Source organism: Lepidothrix coronata, unplaced genomic scaffold (genome assembly GCF_001604755.1).
Source record: "Lepidothrix coronata isolate B3197 unplaced genomic scaffold, Lepidothrix_coronata-1.0 Scaffold53, whole genome shotgun sequence".
Classification (NCBI taxonomy): Eukaryota; Metazoa; Chordata; class Aves; order Passeriformes; family Pipridae; genus Lepidothrix; species Lepidothrix coronata.
In genome coordinates, this window is record NW_016690233.1 from 1,077,860 (window position 1) to 1,098,501 (window position 20,642).

The 20,642-nt window shown below is 35.7% G+C and overlaps 1 protein-coding gene across 10 annotated transcripts in view; it reads right to left on the minus strand.

Moving 5' to 3' along the window:
• Positions 1 to 20,642, minus strand: part of GRIA4 (glutamate ionotropic receptor AMPA type subunit 4) — a 218,705-nt gene that overhangs the window by 43,177 nt on the left and 154,886 nt on the right. For 9 of the 10 annotated variants that reach the window (XR_001875005.1, XM_017816029.1, XM_017816031.1 and 6 more), the window contains exons 9-12: positions 20,304 to 20,414; positions 12,930 to 13,136; positions 6,317 to 6,687; positions 4,774 to 4,972 (exon numbers count right to left, since the gene is read on the minus strand). Coding sequence is in view for 9 of the 10 variants with exons in the window: in XM_017816029.1 (XP_017671518.1) it covers positions 4,774 to 4,972; positions 6,317 to 6,687; positions 12,930 to 13,136; positions 20,304 to 20,414 (888 nt within the window). In the remaining variant the exon portion in view is untranslated. Of the gene's footprint in view, positions 1 to 4,773; positions 4,973 to 6,316; positions 6,688 to 12,929; positions 13,137 to 16,209; positions 19,013 to 20,303; positions 20,415 to 20,642 lie in introns of those variants that run through there. The other variant, XM_017816038.1, reaches the window with a different exon arrangement.

A 20,642-nucleotide genomic window follows, 5' to 3' on the forward strand; every position in this document is an offset into this window, starting at 1 on the left:
GGGAATTACATATGAAATAGATATTCACAATAAACCTGTATGGTAAAGAGAAACAGTAAAATAATATCCCCATAAATACTGAGCTGAATCTTCAAGCATTTCTTTCACCATCAAATCTGAAATAGTTTAAGTAGGATTTCTGCTTTTGTAATTCAGAGTTCAGAATTCATTCAATTTACATTCAGAAAGGCTACACAATATTTGAAGACATAGTTCACAATAAAAGATGGAAACAGCAAATTGGACCAAATATGCTATTAAAGGCAGTGGAATGCCCTAAGCATTTATCTTAAATAATTTGGTATGATTTTAGAAATGCAGTATCAGTGGATTTATTTTAAACACTCTGATGCAGCCAGTAACTGAGTAAAAAATGCACTTGCTCAAAGAATGAGCAAGAATTCGTGTCTTAGAGTGCATTAGTTGGAAATTTTCCTGTCTGGGAATGCATGGTGTAACTACAGATGAATACTCAGGAAAAAAAAAAGTTATTAATAAAAAATAAAAACAAATAAAAATTTACATGGAAAGAAATGAAGGAAATGCTGTCAGAAAAAACTGAGAAGTTTCCCATGCTCATTAGATTCACCCAATAACTCCTTTGCTTCCTCCAGCAATGGGAATATATACATGCAAACCAGCAGTGTGTCAGCTAAACACTACACAGTGTTTTTATAATAACAGATGGCACTTGTCTTCTCTTATGCATGCTGCAAGAACTTTTTAACCTAGTGCTCAAATCAGCTTTTATTTGAGTCAACGGGAGTTTCTAGCTAAGCAAGATTCGGTCTATGAGCTTGTTCCCACACTGCGTGAGCACTCCACGAAAATATCCATTATTATAAAGCCTCAAAACAAAGGGCCCTAGAATATTTAAACAAATTCCAAATCCTGTAATCTAGATATTATTTGAATTGACAATGGCTTTAAAAAGCCTGGAACTGAGCCTTTGTATAGGTGAGAATAATTTCTCTGAAGCACTTCTTTTTACCAATTACTGAATGATTGCACTGTTGCTTAGAAAATAATTTGCTAAGAACATATGTTTGTCTTGAAAAGGAGTGGCATTTAACCAGAAATGTTCAATAAGAATACCATATATCATAAATTTTCCTTGCTTTTTTTAGTTTGTCTATACGCATAATTTTATCTCTGTCAAATATAAGAAAATTTAAATCAACAACAGCTGTGCATGTCCATAGTCATATCCTGCTTTGTCACCATTTCTTTCCACTTTAGTCACAGCTACTTTTCATTTACATAATAGTGGCTGGAAGGAAAGCATAAACTAAGCCACCACTGCATTCCTTTTTTACACTGATGTAATTTCATTGATTTAAATTTACAGAAAGAAAAAAATGGAAGAGAGCAGTAATGAAGAGAGCAGTCATAATTTCAAGAATATTTTCTTGCCTTTGTCTGCCTTCACTTCCAAACATTTCTGGCATCTTAACATCCCTTACATTGAATTCTTTATAAAGTAAACATATAATAGTGACTTTCATTTAAAACTAAAGTCATGAAGGACATAAAACAGGGCACAATTAGTAAGAGGAAACAATATCCTACATCATGTGAAAAAAGCTGCATTGAAATGTTTGAATTTTTTTTTTTTAAGATCTAATTTCCTTTGCCTATCAAAAGAGAAAAAAATATGGAAAGTGTAACAAAGTATCTTTTCTAAGGAAGAAACTTATCAAGTAAGAACATTTTCCTTTCCCAAAATTTCATTTGTTAACATTCAATTTATACATGTCAACTCAGAGTGAAAATTGAAGAGTGAACCAACAAATATTTCTTATTATCTTATGAGGATATATGGCAGCTTTCCCCTGCAGTCAGCCAAGCTGGTACAATTTTCATTTTGGGCTTTGCTAAGTAAGATTGCTAAAACTGACTACTTTCCCTCTTGAGCAAGCTGCTTGGAAAATACAACTCTCATTGCATCTAAACCAGAAAATAAGAGTAAATAGCTAACAGTGTCAAAGTCTTCCTTTTCTTTATGTTGGCTTTAAAATGATTTTCCTTTTTCTGTTTTCAATCTAGATCAAAGCAGACTGAATAGGTGTTCAGAGTTCCTGACATTTTGATCAGAAATCACCAAATGATGAGAAAACATTCTGAAGGATCATCTTCAGCCAGATAATCACCACTGACACATGATTCTAATACCAAAAAATGAAGATGATTGCTTCCAAAACCACAAAATTTTAGACTTGGCACATAAGTCTTCTTGTGCTATTGTTTCAGGCTAGGTCTTAATTTATGTATTGTGTGAACAATGTTTATGCAAATATTGTCTGTTGATATTTTATCTTTGCCCCTGTTTTGTGAGAAGTATTTTTAGAAATACCACATGCAATATCATTAAGAATTGCTATACTGTGATAGAAATTAAAAATCATTTGATAAGAGGGCCTCAATTGCACCATTTTAAAAAAAAATGATCAACACAGTTCAAATCTTGATAAAGCTGCAAATTTTGCATATGCAATAATATTTAGTATTTGCAGTTACTTTTAATGTTTCCCTCTGTATTTTGAAAGAAAGGAAAAAATTAAAAGAGGAGCATTGATTTTCTTTTTTCTTCCCTTAACCTTTTAAGATTGAAGAGAAAAGGCTGTCCTTACGGACATTGTTACTTCATTATCGTGTCTTCAATATGCAAGGGAACTTGCATATTGATTCAAACCAAAAAAGTTTCTGTGTTTACAGGATGATTTAAAAGAATCATGAAATTTTTGTGACCAATATTGTTTCTGCATCAAAATACCTGACCTCACTACTTCAAAACAATGGTTTGTGCAACTGTTCTGAAACTCTTAAGAAAACAACTCCATTCCTTTGTTCTTCACTATTTCTTTGGGAATTAATTTTTGCATCATCACCTAAAACAAATTGCAAGCACTGGATACTCTTGAAAATGCAACAAGTTAATAAATCCAGTTACATAAATCTGCCTGGTCATCAGCATCATGTTTTTAAGTATTACCACAGCTTCACTCTAGTTGAAAGTATTATTTGTACTCCTATACTGTGGTTACCACCTCAACTTATGATGGACTGAAACTGGAATGTCCAGAATTAAATAAATTTCCACAAAAAGAACTAAAGAAGAATCTATGGGTTAAACATAGGTGAATATAAATAATGAGTGTGAGGGACTATACTCTTTTCAAGAAAATAGGAAATCTGGCCATCTCAGTATGAACATATTTCAATTCTCAGAAAAAAATCTCCTATATCTAATATAATACCACCATTTTTGTAGACATGTGGTATGAAATTAGGGCTTCTAGGGACCATGAGCTGAATTTCTACCACTTGGGATATAAAATAAAGCTCCCAGAGAGCATCTGTAGAGTCACATTCTGTATACCAACACCCTGGATATAGAAGAAAGCAGGTGTAGTTAGAAACTTGTCAGTGAACTGTACTCATTAAAAATGAGGTACCAAACACTCTAGCCATTTGAGTGGGATACCTTTAGAGTCCACACGAGGCAGATACATTAATGTGTGATTTATTTCACTATAACACATGTGCCATACAGAATGCATAGGGCTGCTTTTCTTTCTCCAGTGTCTACAGAAGAAAGCCAGAAAACTAGGTTAAACTGAACTCCTTGATCAGGTCCATGATGTGAAGGTCAAACATGTTTGTTAAGTATATCTTGTAAGTCATCTTTTTACAGCTAATAGAACAGATTGGCAAGCTCTTCTATGGGTATATCTATCACAATAAAAAGGTTATTTCACTACAAAGCTTTTGGGGGTCGCTCAGAAGCTGCCCTTGAATTGATATTGTCTGTAGTTCACAAATCCCACACAAAATTTTGTTAATGGTTCACTGAGTTCAGTTTGGCCAAATTAAAAACAGTTAAGGTGCGTGGGAGTACCTAACACAGAACAGTCTCCTTTCAATTAGGCAATAAGAAATTATCACTCCATCTTCCTGACTTCTAATAATGCCTTAATCTCCACATTTCAGATAAATAAAGACCTTAAACGGTGTAGTTTTCGAGGAAGGATTACTGTCTAACGGCATTTATTCAGGACTGTGTTCAAACACTAAACTCACTTCAGTCAGATGACCTTAACTTTCATCTGCTAGACACATGAAATAAAGCAGAAGGGACTGCTTATCATGTACTCCTTGTGATGCCCAGGCTCCCTGTTTTCCAGCTGGCGAATGATGAGTATTACATACAGTAACGCAGGAAAGCAAATGAAAATGAAGTAATCAATAGAGACAGCACAGACAAATGAATGGCTATTTAGGCTATTTCCTAATGGTCCAACCACATCCCCTCGAGTTAAATTTTCTCTTTATTATCCATCTGAAAGTCAGCATATTAAAAAATGCATTTCCTGCCCACCCCCCATAGACCCTAAAGCAAAACTCACACAGCCAAATCCATAAGCAGAAGCAAAACCTGCAAGACTCCATATTACCATCATAGGCTTTCAATGCTGCACATCAGTACTGTAGCTTGAGATGAATCAATAGTACAATGCTGCTTTAATTATCACTGGCTTCAGTATCCCCCCAGGCACCTCTTTTGCCTATGTGACAGGATCAATAAGCTTTCCACAAATTAAAACAACTGAAAACTCCAACAAATGGTCTTGTGGGGATAAAAATACAGCTAAAGTATTGCAGGAATTACAAACTATATTACATATAGTTGCAAAGCAACATTATTTCACACTTCCAAGCATCTTATAAGAGTAATTGGTAGGGAGAGGTGCTCTAATTGATATGCCAACTTACTCTGAAGAACTCTTTGGTTGACCCTGAGTCCAGTGTCCCATAAGCAATCTCAGTTTGTTTGGCAAGGTCTTCTGCACTTTCTATAGGTGAGACCATTCGCTCAACAGTCAAGAAAGCAGCGAGGTTAGCAGTGTAGGATGAAATAATGATGAGCGTGAAGAACCACCAGACACCTCCAACAATGCGACCTGAGAGGGATCTAAACATGAATAAGATAATGCACTTTTTCCTGTCTCTTAAGCCACGGAGAGAGAGAAAGAGATAGAGAGAGAGAAAGAGAGCAAAGGCACCATTATTGCTGACCATGTGTCAATAAGTAACAGTCAATGGGAGGAAGATCATCTGCATTTGAGATATTAATAAATGCTTTTACTCTCAAATCTTAATGTCTACAGTACAAAGTTCACTGTACTATTGTGTATCACACATATACAGAAGCTTGAATTCTCTTGAACAGTAATCTCAGTGGGTTCATTATTTCAGGACATGCCTAAAATAGGAAAGACAATTGTCAAAAATACTGCATAGGCAATCTCTTCTTGGAGACAAAAATACAGCATGGTATCTGCAAATCAGTAGCATTCTCTGTTTCCTCTTAAAAGAAACCTGCAAAAATCTTTGTACATGGATTATGTTGGCTGTAGAATTAAAATGTTTGTGTCACCTAAACTTTTGAAACATTCTACAAGCTACTGCAATCATTTGAACATTCAGAGTTTTCTTATTTAAGAAGCAAGAATTTTGTGGTAACAGAGACATTTCTGTTAAGTAAAAACTTACATTTTCCTTTCCAATACCTGTAATTTGATGAGAAGGCTGTTGAGGAGTAATGTCCATCCACTCTTAATCAGTACCAGTTTTATTGCTAACTTCAATAATAGACGGGTTAGGCAAATGCTGAACACTCAAAATTTCACTGCAAATGGCTAAAATGAAGCATTTAAGTTTGAAAGATTGGATCATAATGTTTAATTAAGAAGCTATAGTTACCACCTACTAAAGTTCAGAATATCTTAAAAGGTTGAGAAATTCAGGACTTGAATCATGTATTAGATCTGAGGCACGTGCTCTGTAAGGCACAGGTTAGCAATAGAGTGGTTTCTCAGATCCAGACGGTCAAATATTGTCTCTCATAGATAGTGATAGTTGCAAAGCAGCACTGTAGAACTCGACAAGGACAGAAATGGGAGATTCCTTGATGGAGGGCAAATATTCAGCATGATTTTTTGCATTTCATAGATGTAATACAATGGAATTAAACTAGCAACAACACAGTTACTCTGAATTCAACTCAGTGGAATTTTCCTTGTGTGTACCTGTTGTTCCTGAGAGCTGTTTGTGGTTTATGCACATTGACATTGGTAAAATAATAGTAATGACTGAAATTCAAAGCAGATTATCTGTTGCCCTTATCATGGTTATTAAAAAAAAAAAAAAAAAAAAAGGCTTCCTGAAGAAAACACTGCCAGGAAAATTAACGAAGGAAGATTTTATGCTTCAGTGTTGAAGATAAAATGCAAATGTAAAAAGATTTGACACAAACCTTGGGGAAATATCACATCCTTGTTGCATAAAGGCACCCAGGGAAAACCAGAGGCTGTTGAATATGCCAAACTCATTGGGAGGCTGGTCACTGGGTCCTTCTTTCCCATCCTCTGGTTCTTCTGTGTGCCACTCATACGGACTAAACCTGCTAACTAGGAACAGGACCACACTGACACCAATGTAGGCAAAGACTATGCACATCCAGATCTCATACGCCAAAGGGTCCAAGAAGGAAAACACTCCTGGTTTAGATTTCTGGGGCTTTTTGATCATAATGGATATCCCCAAACTCATAAAAGGTTTAGAAAAATCAATGACCTCTTCTCGTACCAAAGTGATGGTCAGAGGCGCAACAGCAATCTCTGCTTTCTATAAAGAAAAAAGAAATATAGATGTATAGATTAATTGAAGTTGGTTTATACACTCAGCTAAGCAGCTAATTCCGAAGGTATGTTATTAACATTAGGACACTGCGGCTTAAATGCTCTATAACATTGTTCTGTTTCTTTCTATCACACTCTGTATTTACTCCATATGCGTTTAGTAAAACATACATATTGCAGGTTTTTAGTTTAAAGAACTATACAAATACTTAATGTTTCTGCTAAGCAGAAGACTCTTAAATCTTACAGAGGTGAGCAACAGTGTAGGAAGATAATTTTAGGCATTAATTTAGATTTAAAGTAAAGGAATTCAAGGAAGAATGAAAAATGAGAATGACCCTATAATCACTGAATGTACAGAGATTTTTTTTTTTGAAGATCCCAGAAACAGTAATTTATTGTCATATTTTCATAAGACATAATAATTTTTCAAGGGAAACCAGCTCATAGACTCAAGGAAGCTCCAAATAGCATGAAGCCGCAAAGGTGATTAACTATTGCTGTGATTCCACCAAACTGCACACGGTTGTCTTGACAGAAAGATAATTCAATAGGAATGATCGCATTTTAAACAGTGAAAAATGCTAAGTATACAGAAAATAAGTGTGTGAAATCACGTGATAAAAGGATAAAAAGTGTGCTGAATCCATTCCCACTCATGTCAGGAATATTTTTAAATGTGTTTCTAACATGTTTTTAGAATTAAAATGCCAATCTTGAATGAATCATTATTGATTATGATTGCTAACAATGATGTCTGCATGAACTATAAGATATTGTAGGTAAGCTAACGGATCATTTTTGTCATTAGGCATGCAACTTAATGTTAAGATTTGCTCCTTGCCTTGCCTTGTATGCTAAAACTGTCATTTTAGCAGCACTTCAGATGGGAATTGCAAGGGGAACTGGGCCAAAAGGTGCACCCGTGGGAGGGGAACAGATGCAAAAGCTGCTGCAACCTTTCTCCTATTCATCACCACGGTGCTGTGTCTAGGTACAGTCACAGAGCCTGTGGACTTTTATACAGCTTATGGACTAAGAAGGGTAATTGGGCATATTTTGTGAACACTTTGTTGTTTCAATGAGATAAAAATGGTGAAAAATAAAGATGGGCTCAATAGTTTAATCCAAGTGGTATGTAAATAGCTTGGGTGACAAAGGAAAAAAGAAATTGAAATGTGGGCTTTTTTCCTCATCTTAAAACTTTGAAACAGGTAAATGCATTTAAAATAATATATGTTTTCTATTTTATATACCATTATACTAGGTTATATAAATTTTATGGATTTTAATTTTAAACTAATTTTGTGTAGTCAAAATTTAAACCTATTTTGGCAGTTTTATAATTGTGAATAATTCAAAAGAACTGACTCATTCCAGTGCAATGGTCCAAAAATGCAAATTTGTATTAAAATTGCTATATATTAATCATCAGATTGTATCTGTCATTCTGAAATATTTGCGATGCAAGCACTTATAATGTTATGTAAAGTTATTACAGTTTAAGTAACACATCTAAAATCATAATTTTGCAAAGGTATCAGAAATTATCTCTGGTGCTAATATCTTGGGTAAACATTATGACAACACTGCTAATTCTCTGAATTTTATCTTAAGTTTTCTAATATAAGGTATTTTTAAAAATTCGGCTTCTTGATGCCTTGTGATTACATAAGTCTTACTGAAATAGATATTTTATGAAAATAAGTATTATATGAAGAAAGATACTATGTCTAAAATATATTTTTTAGTAGCCTGAAAATTGTAAACTTTGTTTCTGTAGTCTAAGGACTGTAGGATGGTTTGGGCTACTGGCTTTCCTGTATATTTTTGTATTTTATCTCATTCATAACTTCTTTTTTTTCTAGAAGAATGGTTTCCTTCTTTAGAGCCAATGTCTTTTATACTTCTAAATTTTGGTTTCTGAGAATACCTATTGTGGAGTCCTTGTAATTAATTAAGTGAAAGACTCATGGCAACTGTGATCTATTGCTGCCAACCTTCTCTGTCTTTGTCACGTAGTGGTATCTTATATAATATATAATATATTATATATAATATATAATATATAATGCAGGGTAAACGACAGACCTGGTCATTGGTCTTCAAAGATCTTGGCTAACAGGTTTTTTTGTGTGTCTACAGATTGCCACTGGGAATAAAATAGAGATCCTTGAGGGCTGCTAGTTTTCACAGTGTGAGTTGGAGAAGTGACATTTTAGTGTCAACTGAAGGGATTTTAAAGACCTGCTTAGCACAGTGCATATCATATATGAAACATTGGATAAGATTTATCTTACCAAATTTAAATGCTCAAAGAGGATATGCAGAACTTGAACTACAACAGAACTAGCTGCCAACAGTACTTGAAGAAGTTTAAGAGGAGAAATAGGAACTTATCCAATTTCTTTACAATAGAGATCTAGTATCAGATGATTCATAATGTAGATAGATCCATTTCATGCCAATAAATGTAAAAGGGCAGTATATAGCTAGGTCACAATTAAATGCCAAAAAACCCTGAAAAAAGTGCAGCTGCCCAAAACTGATAATATTATTTATTATTTTTATGAGATTACTGTGTGCCATTGTGAAAGCTAAATGATGAAAATAACTGTGCATGATAATTACCAGCAACTGTGCATTGCCCAGTTAATGTACACCATATAATTATGGATTTAAATGATTAACAATATAAGTATGGTGCAAACAAATAATGATTTTGTTGCCAGTGAAATCTGTTTTGACAAAGACTAATGATACTTCACAGTTGAATCAACTGCATCTGTAACAGCATTTCAATCGAGGCTGCGCCACTACCAAATACAGATGAATTCGGGATCCTTTCATTTGACTCTGATGGTGAGAGACACTTTCTTTGGAATATTTCATTATTGTGAATAAAATCTATGCTTGGTACAAGTTGTGTGAAGTTAGTAAACCTATCTGAGAAAAATCATGCAGAAGGTGATTTCAATCTCAGAAGCTAATGGCTTCTCAGGTTTTGAACAGAAATGAATTGTGACCTTTTGTGTTAAGCAGTAAAAGGACAACATTCTGTGTCAGGAGAATGAATATTTAATTGGAACTGACTGTTAGTGCATTTGGAAACACCTGTTGCACATGCTTAATGGTATTTCATCCCCAGCCAGCATTTCTCCTGTGAGCTAGATATCAAGGCAAGTAGAATTCACATGGACTACTGCATGCATTTGGATATATCAGGGACAAATGACCAAGTTTTCCTGGTCGTTTTTAACAGAGTGCTGAAAACAAAACCATCTCCAGCATGACATTCCATACAGTCTTAGCAAAACTTTACAGTGTGGAACTTCATATGCTGTTTCCTCTGGGACCTGATAGAAAAATCAACTACAGAGTTTAGGAAACAACTAAACTGATCTGTGCAGCACCTGAGTGTCCAGGTACCAGAACAAGCAGTGCTGCATACAGGTCTCAAGGGAACACGGCATAAAGTTGTCACTTGTGTATCCTCAGTAACACGGATAGGGCTAAGGGGCATTTCTGCAAAGAGCAGAAAAGCAGAGGAGTGTTTTATGCATAGAAAGGGTCCCATCTCACTGGCCAGCAAAAACTGCCTGTTAATCCTTTAATGTGGTTGGGAATTAAAAGCTGTAAATGTTTCCCAAACAGATCATCTTGTTAACTTGTTAATTAGGTTGGAAATTCTGTCCCAATCCTGGCTGCACATAAAAAGCCTTGCTTGAAGCATAGCCAACTACTCAGAGTACTTGTATTTGTGATTAGGAGATCTATCAGAGAAAATGAACATACTCTTCTAGCAGAGCTTTGCAGCAAAGTCTCTGGCTAGCTGATTTTTCTGCTTTCTCTATGTCGAATAGGCCTGGGAACCTGATGCTCTGTAAATCTTCTGGCAAGGATTCAAGGAATTTGCAGGGAGGATGCTCTTGAGGGATTCCCTGCGGAAATCTTTAACAGCAAACTTTATAAGTTAACAGAAAGAACAATTTCCTTTCAAGCTACTCCTGTAAAAGTACATTTAACACACTTGGAGTAGCTCTTGGTGTAGCCCAACCCGCACCTGACAGCCTGTGTCGCTACCATAAACGTCACCTGACCTCTAAACCAGCATGACTGCATTCAAGCTGCTTAGAGGGAATGGTCTCTCCCCCATTCTAGTGTCCAGCTGGGCTCAGGAATTCTGTTGGACAGTAACTATGGGCCAAAAATATACCAGGGAGCATTGCAATTTAGCAGATTAGTCAGGCAAGTTCCAAAGCACAGGGACACTCACTGGTGCCACTGGTGCCACTGATACAACTAGGATAGATACAGCGTCAAGGAGCCTTTGGACAGTAGAGCAGTAGGCAACAGCCAAAATTCTCTTAGTTCTTCAATAAAAAAGCAATTCCAAGAGCCTTGCTGCAGCTTAGTCCCTGAATCACAATGAGACTGCAGCCTTCCTAAACAGAGAATTGGAAAGAGCCTTCACCTCAGTCTCTTCCATTACAAAAAATGAAGTGTTAGCCATGTATTCTGGGTTATCCTCTTCATGCAGGTAATTTGCAACAGGTTCCTCATGCCTGTGAGCTTTATTGCTTTCAGCTATGTTAACAGCCACAGGTGTTGATACATCCGTGTGAGCTTCCTAACAGCACTCTGTATGCCAGTGTACTACTAGGGCACTTTAGGTTTGATGAGGTAAATTTTTAAAGATAAAAGGAGGAAAAAAACCCCCAAACAAACAGAAAATGAAAGTGTAATATCAAGTTTCCTCTATAATTTTCAACTACATGATAGCCCACTGAAAATTTGCATTTGGGAATTTTCTCATAAAGGGTAAAATTTCTTGGAATATTGAGAAAAACTTCTGGTGTAAAACAGTGCTTGGGCATTGATGTCCATGAGTTTGCTATTGCAGTTAAAAGCCAGACAAGGGGTAACCTCCATACTTGATAAAGTAAGTCTGAAAATCTTTGTTTTTTAATATCCTATGAGTTGAGCTGCTTCCAAGCCACTAAAGTAGATATATATGCTTGGTGACAGTCAGTTGTTCTACTCTTCAAAGACATACTTGAGGCTGGTTCCTTCATCAACTTCCAAGAACATAGAGTTTTCTGAAGATGTAACCTTCCCATTCCCATGGCTGGGTGAAATCACCAACATTCTGGGGCACCATTTCCCACACTCCTACAGCCCACAGAGTGTTTCATTCTGCAGAGTCCCTTGAACTGATGCTAATGGAGAAGATGTTGACGAAATTCTGTCAGCTATACTTAGCTGACAGAAGGGAATTGAAATGGTGCTACTAGGAAAGCCACAAGGCCTTTGCCACGTATGGCCCAAACCATCACTGGAAATGTGAAAACTGCAACTGTGGATGGATCAACCATTATGCAGGAGTTTTTTATATGGAGGTTGAGGCATATTAGGAGTTCACTGGTGGAAATATTCTCAACTGAATAGTTCGAGGATTTTTTTTATTCCATCACTGAAATGAAAAGTTTCTTTAAGAATACTGATCTATTCTCAGGGCAGATACTAGCAACCGCAATTATCAGCAAGCTCAGTTCTGAGTTTTGCTACTTTTGGTAACCTCAGATACTGCAAATATTTATTTGGGCTTGCTGGAACTATTTTGATTAAATATTAGAACTTTATGTGTCAATAGAATTGTTAACTGTTATGCTGTTCTGAAGAATCCTTCTCCAGATCACTGTATAACATAATGCTCTCAGTTGTTAACTTACTAAGTTTGCTCTTAAATTTTATTATTGTTGTTCATCTTAAAAGACTGTCTTCATTCTGAATTGCCTAATTGTGTACTTGCCTGTAGTGGTTTGTTACATATGTTTGATATATAATGGTGGATTCTCCAGTTGTTAAACTAGAGCAAGTTTTTTAAAAGTTCTGTCCACCATTCCATGAAAATGAATTAATGAGTGATATTCTTCCCAACTAAGTTTTACAATGTATCAGGAATAGATGGTCTCTAACATTAATGAATTTTTAAGGGATATGCACACTATAGATGTTCTAACATTACAAGGTACTAGTCGAATAAACAGTAGAACTTGGATGAAACTATTTGCTTTTCTCTTGAAAATAGGTAAAAACATAGAGATCTGAAACAAGATTCTGTTTCTTTTTTGTGACCCCAAGGTTAAATAAAATGCATATGTACTTCCTATTTTATGAGTTATACTATGATAAATTAAATCCTGCTTCAAAAATTGGTATGCTTACCCCATAAACAAGTTCTCCCACCATCCCATTCCAGATTTTTGTCTCTGGATCCCTCGCTCCATATTTTCCATCAGGAACAATGGCAATTTTGTACTTGATACCAATATGTTTTGCAATTTCTGATGCCAGATCTACACAGTATCCTTCAAACTTGTCATTCCCTTCAAACGTATCATGGTTTTTCTTGAACATAACATATGGGGCTTCCTATAATGAAAGAAGCAGAACTGTAAAGGAGAAGTGCACCGAATATACTCTGAAAAAAAAAACCATGTCATGTACTGACTGAACAACACACACTTTATCAAAAGTTCATGGGTAGTATTAGCACATTTAAACTAAAATGTATGAACAGAAATCCCTCTGGAAAAGTATACTATTTACACTGTAATTTGGCTTATACATTTCACAAGATTTATCAACCTTACTTTGTTTTAAACGAAAGACCTTAGTGCAGTATATGCTAAATTTAAAGCATAGAGTAGGGGTTAAACCTATACAATGCAAAGGACCGTGAGATAATGAAGGTACAATGTACATTTCTGACTTCTGTAAGTAAGCATATCCTCTAACGTAGTGTGGTTACTGTCTGTGTAATTTCAGATGCAGAGCCTGAATGACTTGCTTTCTTGAGGTTTAGAATGCATAACTATTAAGAGGCTACATACATTTTAGTGAGAACATAGACATATATTCCCAAGGCAACATGTATCTTCTGCTTCAAATAAACACTGCAGATTCTGCAAGGTCTTTTAGGATGAACCTAAGCGATATGCATGGACAAGAATGGTATTAAGTTGACAGTGCCTCTACATGTGGCATGAAAAAGAAGTACTAAAATATTTTCGAGTGGCGAGTGTCACTGGAAACAAGTAAAACCTGTCTTGAAAAGTGGATCTTGCATTCCCTGTGTAAACCATACCATCACAACAGCGAACATTACCTGACTGGGATATCAAGGCTACATTTTTCTTTTTAGCTCTGTGGATTCAGACTTTAGTAATCATTAAGAAAAACTGTACTTTCCGGTGGTATTTTAAATCACTTCACATAAATTCATATTTATATTCATATTAATACATTCATATCAATACATTCACATCCATTCATATAATTCATATTTTTCTAATATAAAGGGTGACTAAAGTCACCTTTTGTTCGAATTTACATCTCAAAATACTGGCAACTTAAGTTTTCACTGTGCTGGCCCGGGCTAATTTTGGGTCTTTTGACACTAACATTGGTAGTACTCTGCCCTATTCACTTCTTTTCTACAGATAAAATTAGTACAAAAATAAAAATAAATATAAATGTAGTATGACAATGTCTGCTTCATTGAAACTACAGGAACATCAGCTGCAAGCAACAGCAATTTTGTAACCTCTATTAAGTATTTAACAAGGGAGGATACATGTCATTACATGAGTGTCTTTTCCCATAGAGGGAGAAAACCAGAGAGAATGCATTCTGCCCTTTCTTTGCAGTAGAAGTTGATTTTGGGAACTATTTTGGCCACATGTATCAATTGTTCCTCCCTCATGTAGGCTTTTTGTTCCCATGAGAGGAAAACCCAAAATCAGTGTCTTTCTACACGTGATTGAACAAAAGTGGTTTAAAATAAACAGAGGCAAAAATCCTATGCCTCCTGTCTGTGATTTAGCCAACTGCTAGCTAGAACTACAATCAAGTCTGTCCAGTGTCCAGAATTTCTGAACTCTCCTTGTAAGCTTCAGCTGCATTTGCTTGCTGCACCGCAAAAGCAATTCTATTTTCCAAAGACTGGAGTTGGTAACTGCTAGTTCTTCTGATTCAGCCATAAATCTCAAGCAAAAGGCATACAATTAGAGTCACACCAGGAAATAATAACTCTGGAGATGAACACAAAGAAGACAGACACAGAGGACGCCAGGTCAGCCTTCTCCTTCTTCCAAAACTCAGACACCGTGCATCTGCCTGCACCTCACCACTGACAGGGCTTCTACAGAAAAAGCACTTCAATTGTTTCTGCACAGCAAAGTGACAGATGCGTCATTTTTCCTGTTAAAGGTTAAATGATCTTCAGCCCTCCTCCCCAGGAGTTCTGTGAGGGACCAGTGAGAAGGGAAGCTGGAGGCCCCAATTCTGTCCTTGGTAGGTAAGAGCAGAGGCGATTCCATCCAGTGGAAGGACAACTAAGTGAGGACTCAGAAGGCCTGGGTTCTGACAGGGATCTGACTTGGGTGACTTGGAGGAATTGCATTGGTTCTCTCTCCCCATCCACTTTCTTTTCTTTGCACTGATCATACTGATTTAGAGCAAAATACAGCCAAGAACATTTTTTATAATGCAAATATCTTATAGCGTAAGGTAATACCTCTTGCTGTGACTGCTTTAAAAGAAGCAGCAATTGAGTGTGATTTGTCAGTGTGAAATTATACAATTAAAGATAACAGGAACACCTACTATGGTTTGCTTACTATGTTCTTTCCCTCCTACCTATTTTATACAGAGTAAATAATAGTTTCTTTAATTGTTGTGCCTACGTTACCTGCCAAATAATGAGATACCTATTTTCAAGGCAGAATTTGATGGGGGGATGTGGATGGGACTGAATGTGAGTTTCTGATAAAGACTGTCTTTAAAAAATAAATCAAATAGCAGCACTACTTTTAGGTTCTGTAATTTCAGACTTTGAGGGTGTTTCAAACTGAGGTGTGCAGATGTTATAATAATAAAAGGACACTGAAAGGCAAGCTTTACTGGTTTACTAGCAAGTAACTTACACAGATTACTTTCAAGGTCATGCTGCAAAGTCATGAAATATCTGAATTGATCAATAGCATGTACTCAGCCATATCTTGATGCTCTTTTCTAGCTGTGGCATTAAAAAAGACTTTTTTTCTGTATAATCTATTGCAATAGCATTTTCTAAATTAGTAGTAATGTTAGCATAGCCATGCTAGTCTAAAGGTAAAAGATATGCAAGACACTTATGGAGAGATGTCTTCTATTAGATCAGCTGAAATAGCTGAAAACAGTAGGCATACTTCTTCACTGTTTCCAGTTATAGCATCTTGTCTAATCTAAAGATTATCTCTCCCAACCATCTTTGTATTTACCACATTTTTGAACTATAAGCTCTTAACCTACTGATATAAAACGCACATCTGACTTACAGCTAAATGAGGTTTAACACGGTAATATTTGCAAGATTTTAGCTGCTTAATAGTATTCTATAGGGTAGTGAATCAAGGAGAAGTCCACATTGAAATGATCAATGACTAGCACGGAACAGGTATTAGAGATGGTGCAAGCTTTACTTAAATAATTCACAATTTCATAACAATACTTAACATTTGTAAATACAAGTTGATGTCTGCAACAATTACCTTTATAGATGTAAACAAATTATTCCATCACATTGCCACAAATTCATATGTACAGTAAAATGCTCAAAGCTGATGGATGATTCATACTATAAGGGAAGCTGGAGAAAGTAACTAATCCAAATACCAAACATCTATGCTTGGCTTTCCTATTCTAAAGTTGATTTCAAATGTTGTAAAAATAATTTGTAAAAGTGACAAATATTTGTGCAAGGAAATTTCTGCTTTTTACAACAGGACTGGTACACATTATCACACTTTATTCTGAAAGAAATTTCTGTAAATGTCAATGGAAGGTTTTTATAGTGACCTTTTTTTCTTCTGAATAAAGTGTCCAGGATTCGGTTTGACGTCTTTATTATTGTCATGCAACAAACTTCTTTTTTTACTCTCCAGTATACTGAAGAATTTAATTAATAAAATTTCTAATGAAAAAATATTTTTCTATTATGAGAAAAAGTTTGTAATTAGAATTTTTGAGGTAAGTCTCTATCAAGAATATATCAGTCAAAAAAATTAGGGTGGTTCTCAGTCCTCTAATGAAAGGTACCTGTCATCTGAGATACCCTAATGTATTTGACCCCAAAGTGCCATTCTGCAGGTCCTTTGTGCTGCCCCTTTACAGATAGGTAAATGGGGGACAGGCTGTGTATCCTACAGCATCTTAAATGTCACTGAATGCAACTGAATCAATATACTTTGTAAAGTCATCTACATTTGGGTGACTCACTTGAGAACTGGATCCTGCCCTTGAAACTTAATCTGCCAACACCAAGGATACTTCATTAAAATATTGAACTGGAAGCCACAATGCAGATGCAGCTCATATCCATCAAGCTTTGGTTTTAAAGGATTTTTGTGATTTTTAAATTTTGCAATCTCAGAGTAAGTACAGAGTTGGCTCTATCATGAAATGTATTTGAGAGTTCAGATTAGTCTTCCCAGCCTACTTCCCTATATTCTACCTTAACAACTTGTCACTATACTTCTCAACTTGCTAAATTAGAGATGATCATTCTTCCTAACTAGACAAGTCACTCACTTTATCTCAGTGTTAGAGCAAGGCTGCAAATGGCATCCCTTCTCTGGTCATACAGGGAGCCTACTGTGCATTTGGAGGTCACACTCTGCATCCTGAAGGGAATGCTTCTGCACACAGGTAGAAAATCCGTCCTTTCCAGATGTGCAGGAGGCTGTGCATCATATAATAATGTGCAGAACAGGAATTATAAAGAGCATGGCAGTTGGCAAAGAACACCAGCTGCCCTTGCTGCCTTCCCTCTCTGGGCTGCTACTTCACCAACATGACTAATTGGGGAATAGGCTGAGTGTCTAAACAGAATATGTAAAATAAATTCTACATGCTCTCACTATGTTACAAATGAAGAAAACATTTTGCCAAGTAGAAAATACTGTACTAAGTTCTTTGAGTGCAGAGCTAACTCATTATAATGCACTTTCTATGCAACAGTTTTACAGCCACACTACAGCAAAGTAAGCATAGATTCGTGAAAAGTGAAGAAACTGAGGAAAATCAGTTTCTGCTATTTGGCTTCAGGCAAAAATTAAAGCGAGCCATGCTGAAAACTTGTAAACTTTTCCTATGCTGCCATGCCACCTGTCTTCAAAGACTGAAAAGCCTGACAGCACTGTTTGCAGAAGCTTTTCAGTTTAATGTTGGAAAATATGCATGCAACCAAAATTAAATATATCATCTACAATGGTTCAACTTCCCTTCAATGTGAAGAGGGCAATGAAGAGGTGAAAAAGTCTCTGTGGCATTTGCAACATGAAAGTTATTCTAGTTAAATATATCTTTTTTTTGTGTGTGTGATCATATGCTTGTGGATGCTAAATACATGGCCATAGCAGACCAATAGTAAGAATCATGGTTCTATTCTGCCTTTAGCATCATGTGTGCAGCTCCCAGTGGAGTGGATGGGAGACAGGCATGATAAGGCAGAAATCACCATATATTCTTATTCAAACCAAATTCTGATATATTTCTCTTGCACTGTGATTTTGAAACATGGAAAGGGGACACTTTTGGTCAAGAAGCAATGCTGCTTTCAATTATTTGCATTTATCCAAAAATGACATGCTGCATAAACATAGGGCATGCTTTGGAATATTAATTCAGCTTTTTGGTTTTGCAAATGATCCCACCAGTCCTTTCAATACAGGGGCTGGAAAAGTTCTTTTGAAGATAACATTTATTACGCACATCAAAATGCTTCAATGCAAACAGGACAGGCAAGATAACACATTTTAAAAGGTTTCTTGTTTTCCTTGTTTTCCTTTCTGGCAAACAGCAACATTTTATATTACTTTTCATTATTATATTATGCTTCTCCTAAGCTTGGAGCTATTTATAGAAATTACAGTATTCATGTATGATAGCTTCAGTCAAAGATATTAGGATTGGTATGAGAGGAAAATTTCGACTGAAAGCTTGTTATTCACATCGTTCTCTTCTCAGCTTGGCAAAGTTGAAGGTTAACGTCATCTGTTCTACACATTTCAGATTAGTCACAGAACTTTTCTTGGTGGTTCAGTGCCTGGTCATCCAGTCAGAGGAACAGTAATCCATATGGAAAAATAAGCTCAATGCTACTAGACTGGTGGTTAATACTTGAGCCTTAGTTAGGAATGTTCGCAGCATCTTGGGACTCTTTTCTTCCTTGATCAATTTCTTAAAATAGGATTCTTCATCAGAGGCTGAAAAGAGGAGGACTGTACTGAAGTATACTTTTTTCCATCACCAAGTCTTTTTTTTTTTTTTTTTTTAGGAAAAAGATACATATATTTAAAATGTCCCATGCAAAAATAAAATTAAAAGTTACACAATTTGATTAGGAGTTGCATTCTGAATTCCTGTATAGTAGTTTGGTTGGCTTGTGTCCTGGAATGATAACCCTCAACAGATTTGTTAAGACATACTTAATGTATAAATGCTGATACACACTGCTGAAAATGTGGTAATTAACTGCATTTTTACTAAGTAAACATCTTGATGCTTTCCTTTAGATTATTTTAAACTCCATATTAGCTTAGAAAAATTATTTCTTGACAACACATTCAGAATGTTCCTTCCCATTTGAGACACAGTTTATTGGGTTAACATGTCTTGTCTAAGTGAAGCAGGTGAAAAGGGCAGTGAACTGAGACATAAAATCTTAAAAGCGGTCATGTAAAGGTCACCCTTTGCCAGTTAGCTTTGACAAACATCAGCTTTAAAGGGCATGTCTGACTTCAGAGGAAAAATTGTTAAACATTTTGTTTAAAACAGATATTTGTAAGAAACAATTGTTTTGAAAAACTGTGTATTAAAAATGTAAATAAATGAAGCAACTGCGTTCTTTTTTGCAAACACTCTTTAAAAACACCATTATCCTGGAAAATCAAACCACAAATCTATTTAATTTTATTAAAATGGAAATTCTATTGTAATGCTGAAGAAACATATTAAGAAATATGTCCAAATGCATTAACAAAATTCGTGTTTTCATTCACAATTAAAAGTAGATAATCCAATTCTGATTGGCTAACCAAACTTAAAATTTTAGCTCTTGATAATGTCAATTATTGAGTTTATAATTTATCGACAAAAAGGGACACTGGCATAGTCATCTCGTTTTATACCTTCCATTCTATTCTGTCATTTGAATGTTTTGGGTTTTTTTTTTCTTCTAGTTTCTTTTGAGTTAAGATTTGTCAATTAGAGGTTATAAGAACTTGTATTTCTGAGACTTACTTCAGTAAAAAATGGAAAAGACTGAATAAAAGAAAAAAATTATCACAACTCAATTTTAAAAGCCTGATTTCAAGTGAATCATTATATTAAATGCATACCAAAAAAACCTCTGTGCAGACATGACAGTCAGTATAATTAAAACACATGGCTCTCACCCTCCCACTAACCTAGGAACCGGCAGACTAAATTAGATCATAACCAGAAATGAGATTGTGTCACACACCAGTATAAGTATTAAAAAAAGAAATACCTTACCAAAATTGTAGTGACAACTACTGTTCTATTCTCAATGGCTGCAGTGTCATTTCCAAGTGTAGGTTCATGCTGAATCAAAACTAATTTATCCATGTCATTCCAATAACCAACCTGAAAAATAAAATTTATATAATTTACAGTAAAGCCTGCATTCTGCATAATTACAAACATAAATAACTATAAGAACAGCAGAGTGATCCAAAGATGATTTTGTGCCAAAGGAAGTGCTGTCACATTGGATACATGGGTACATATCTAACACTTTGAGTGTACCACTTAGCACCACTTCTGCACAGAGAGAGACGTGATGTCACCGCCACTGAGCAGATCCTGAAAGAT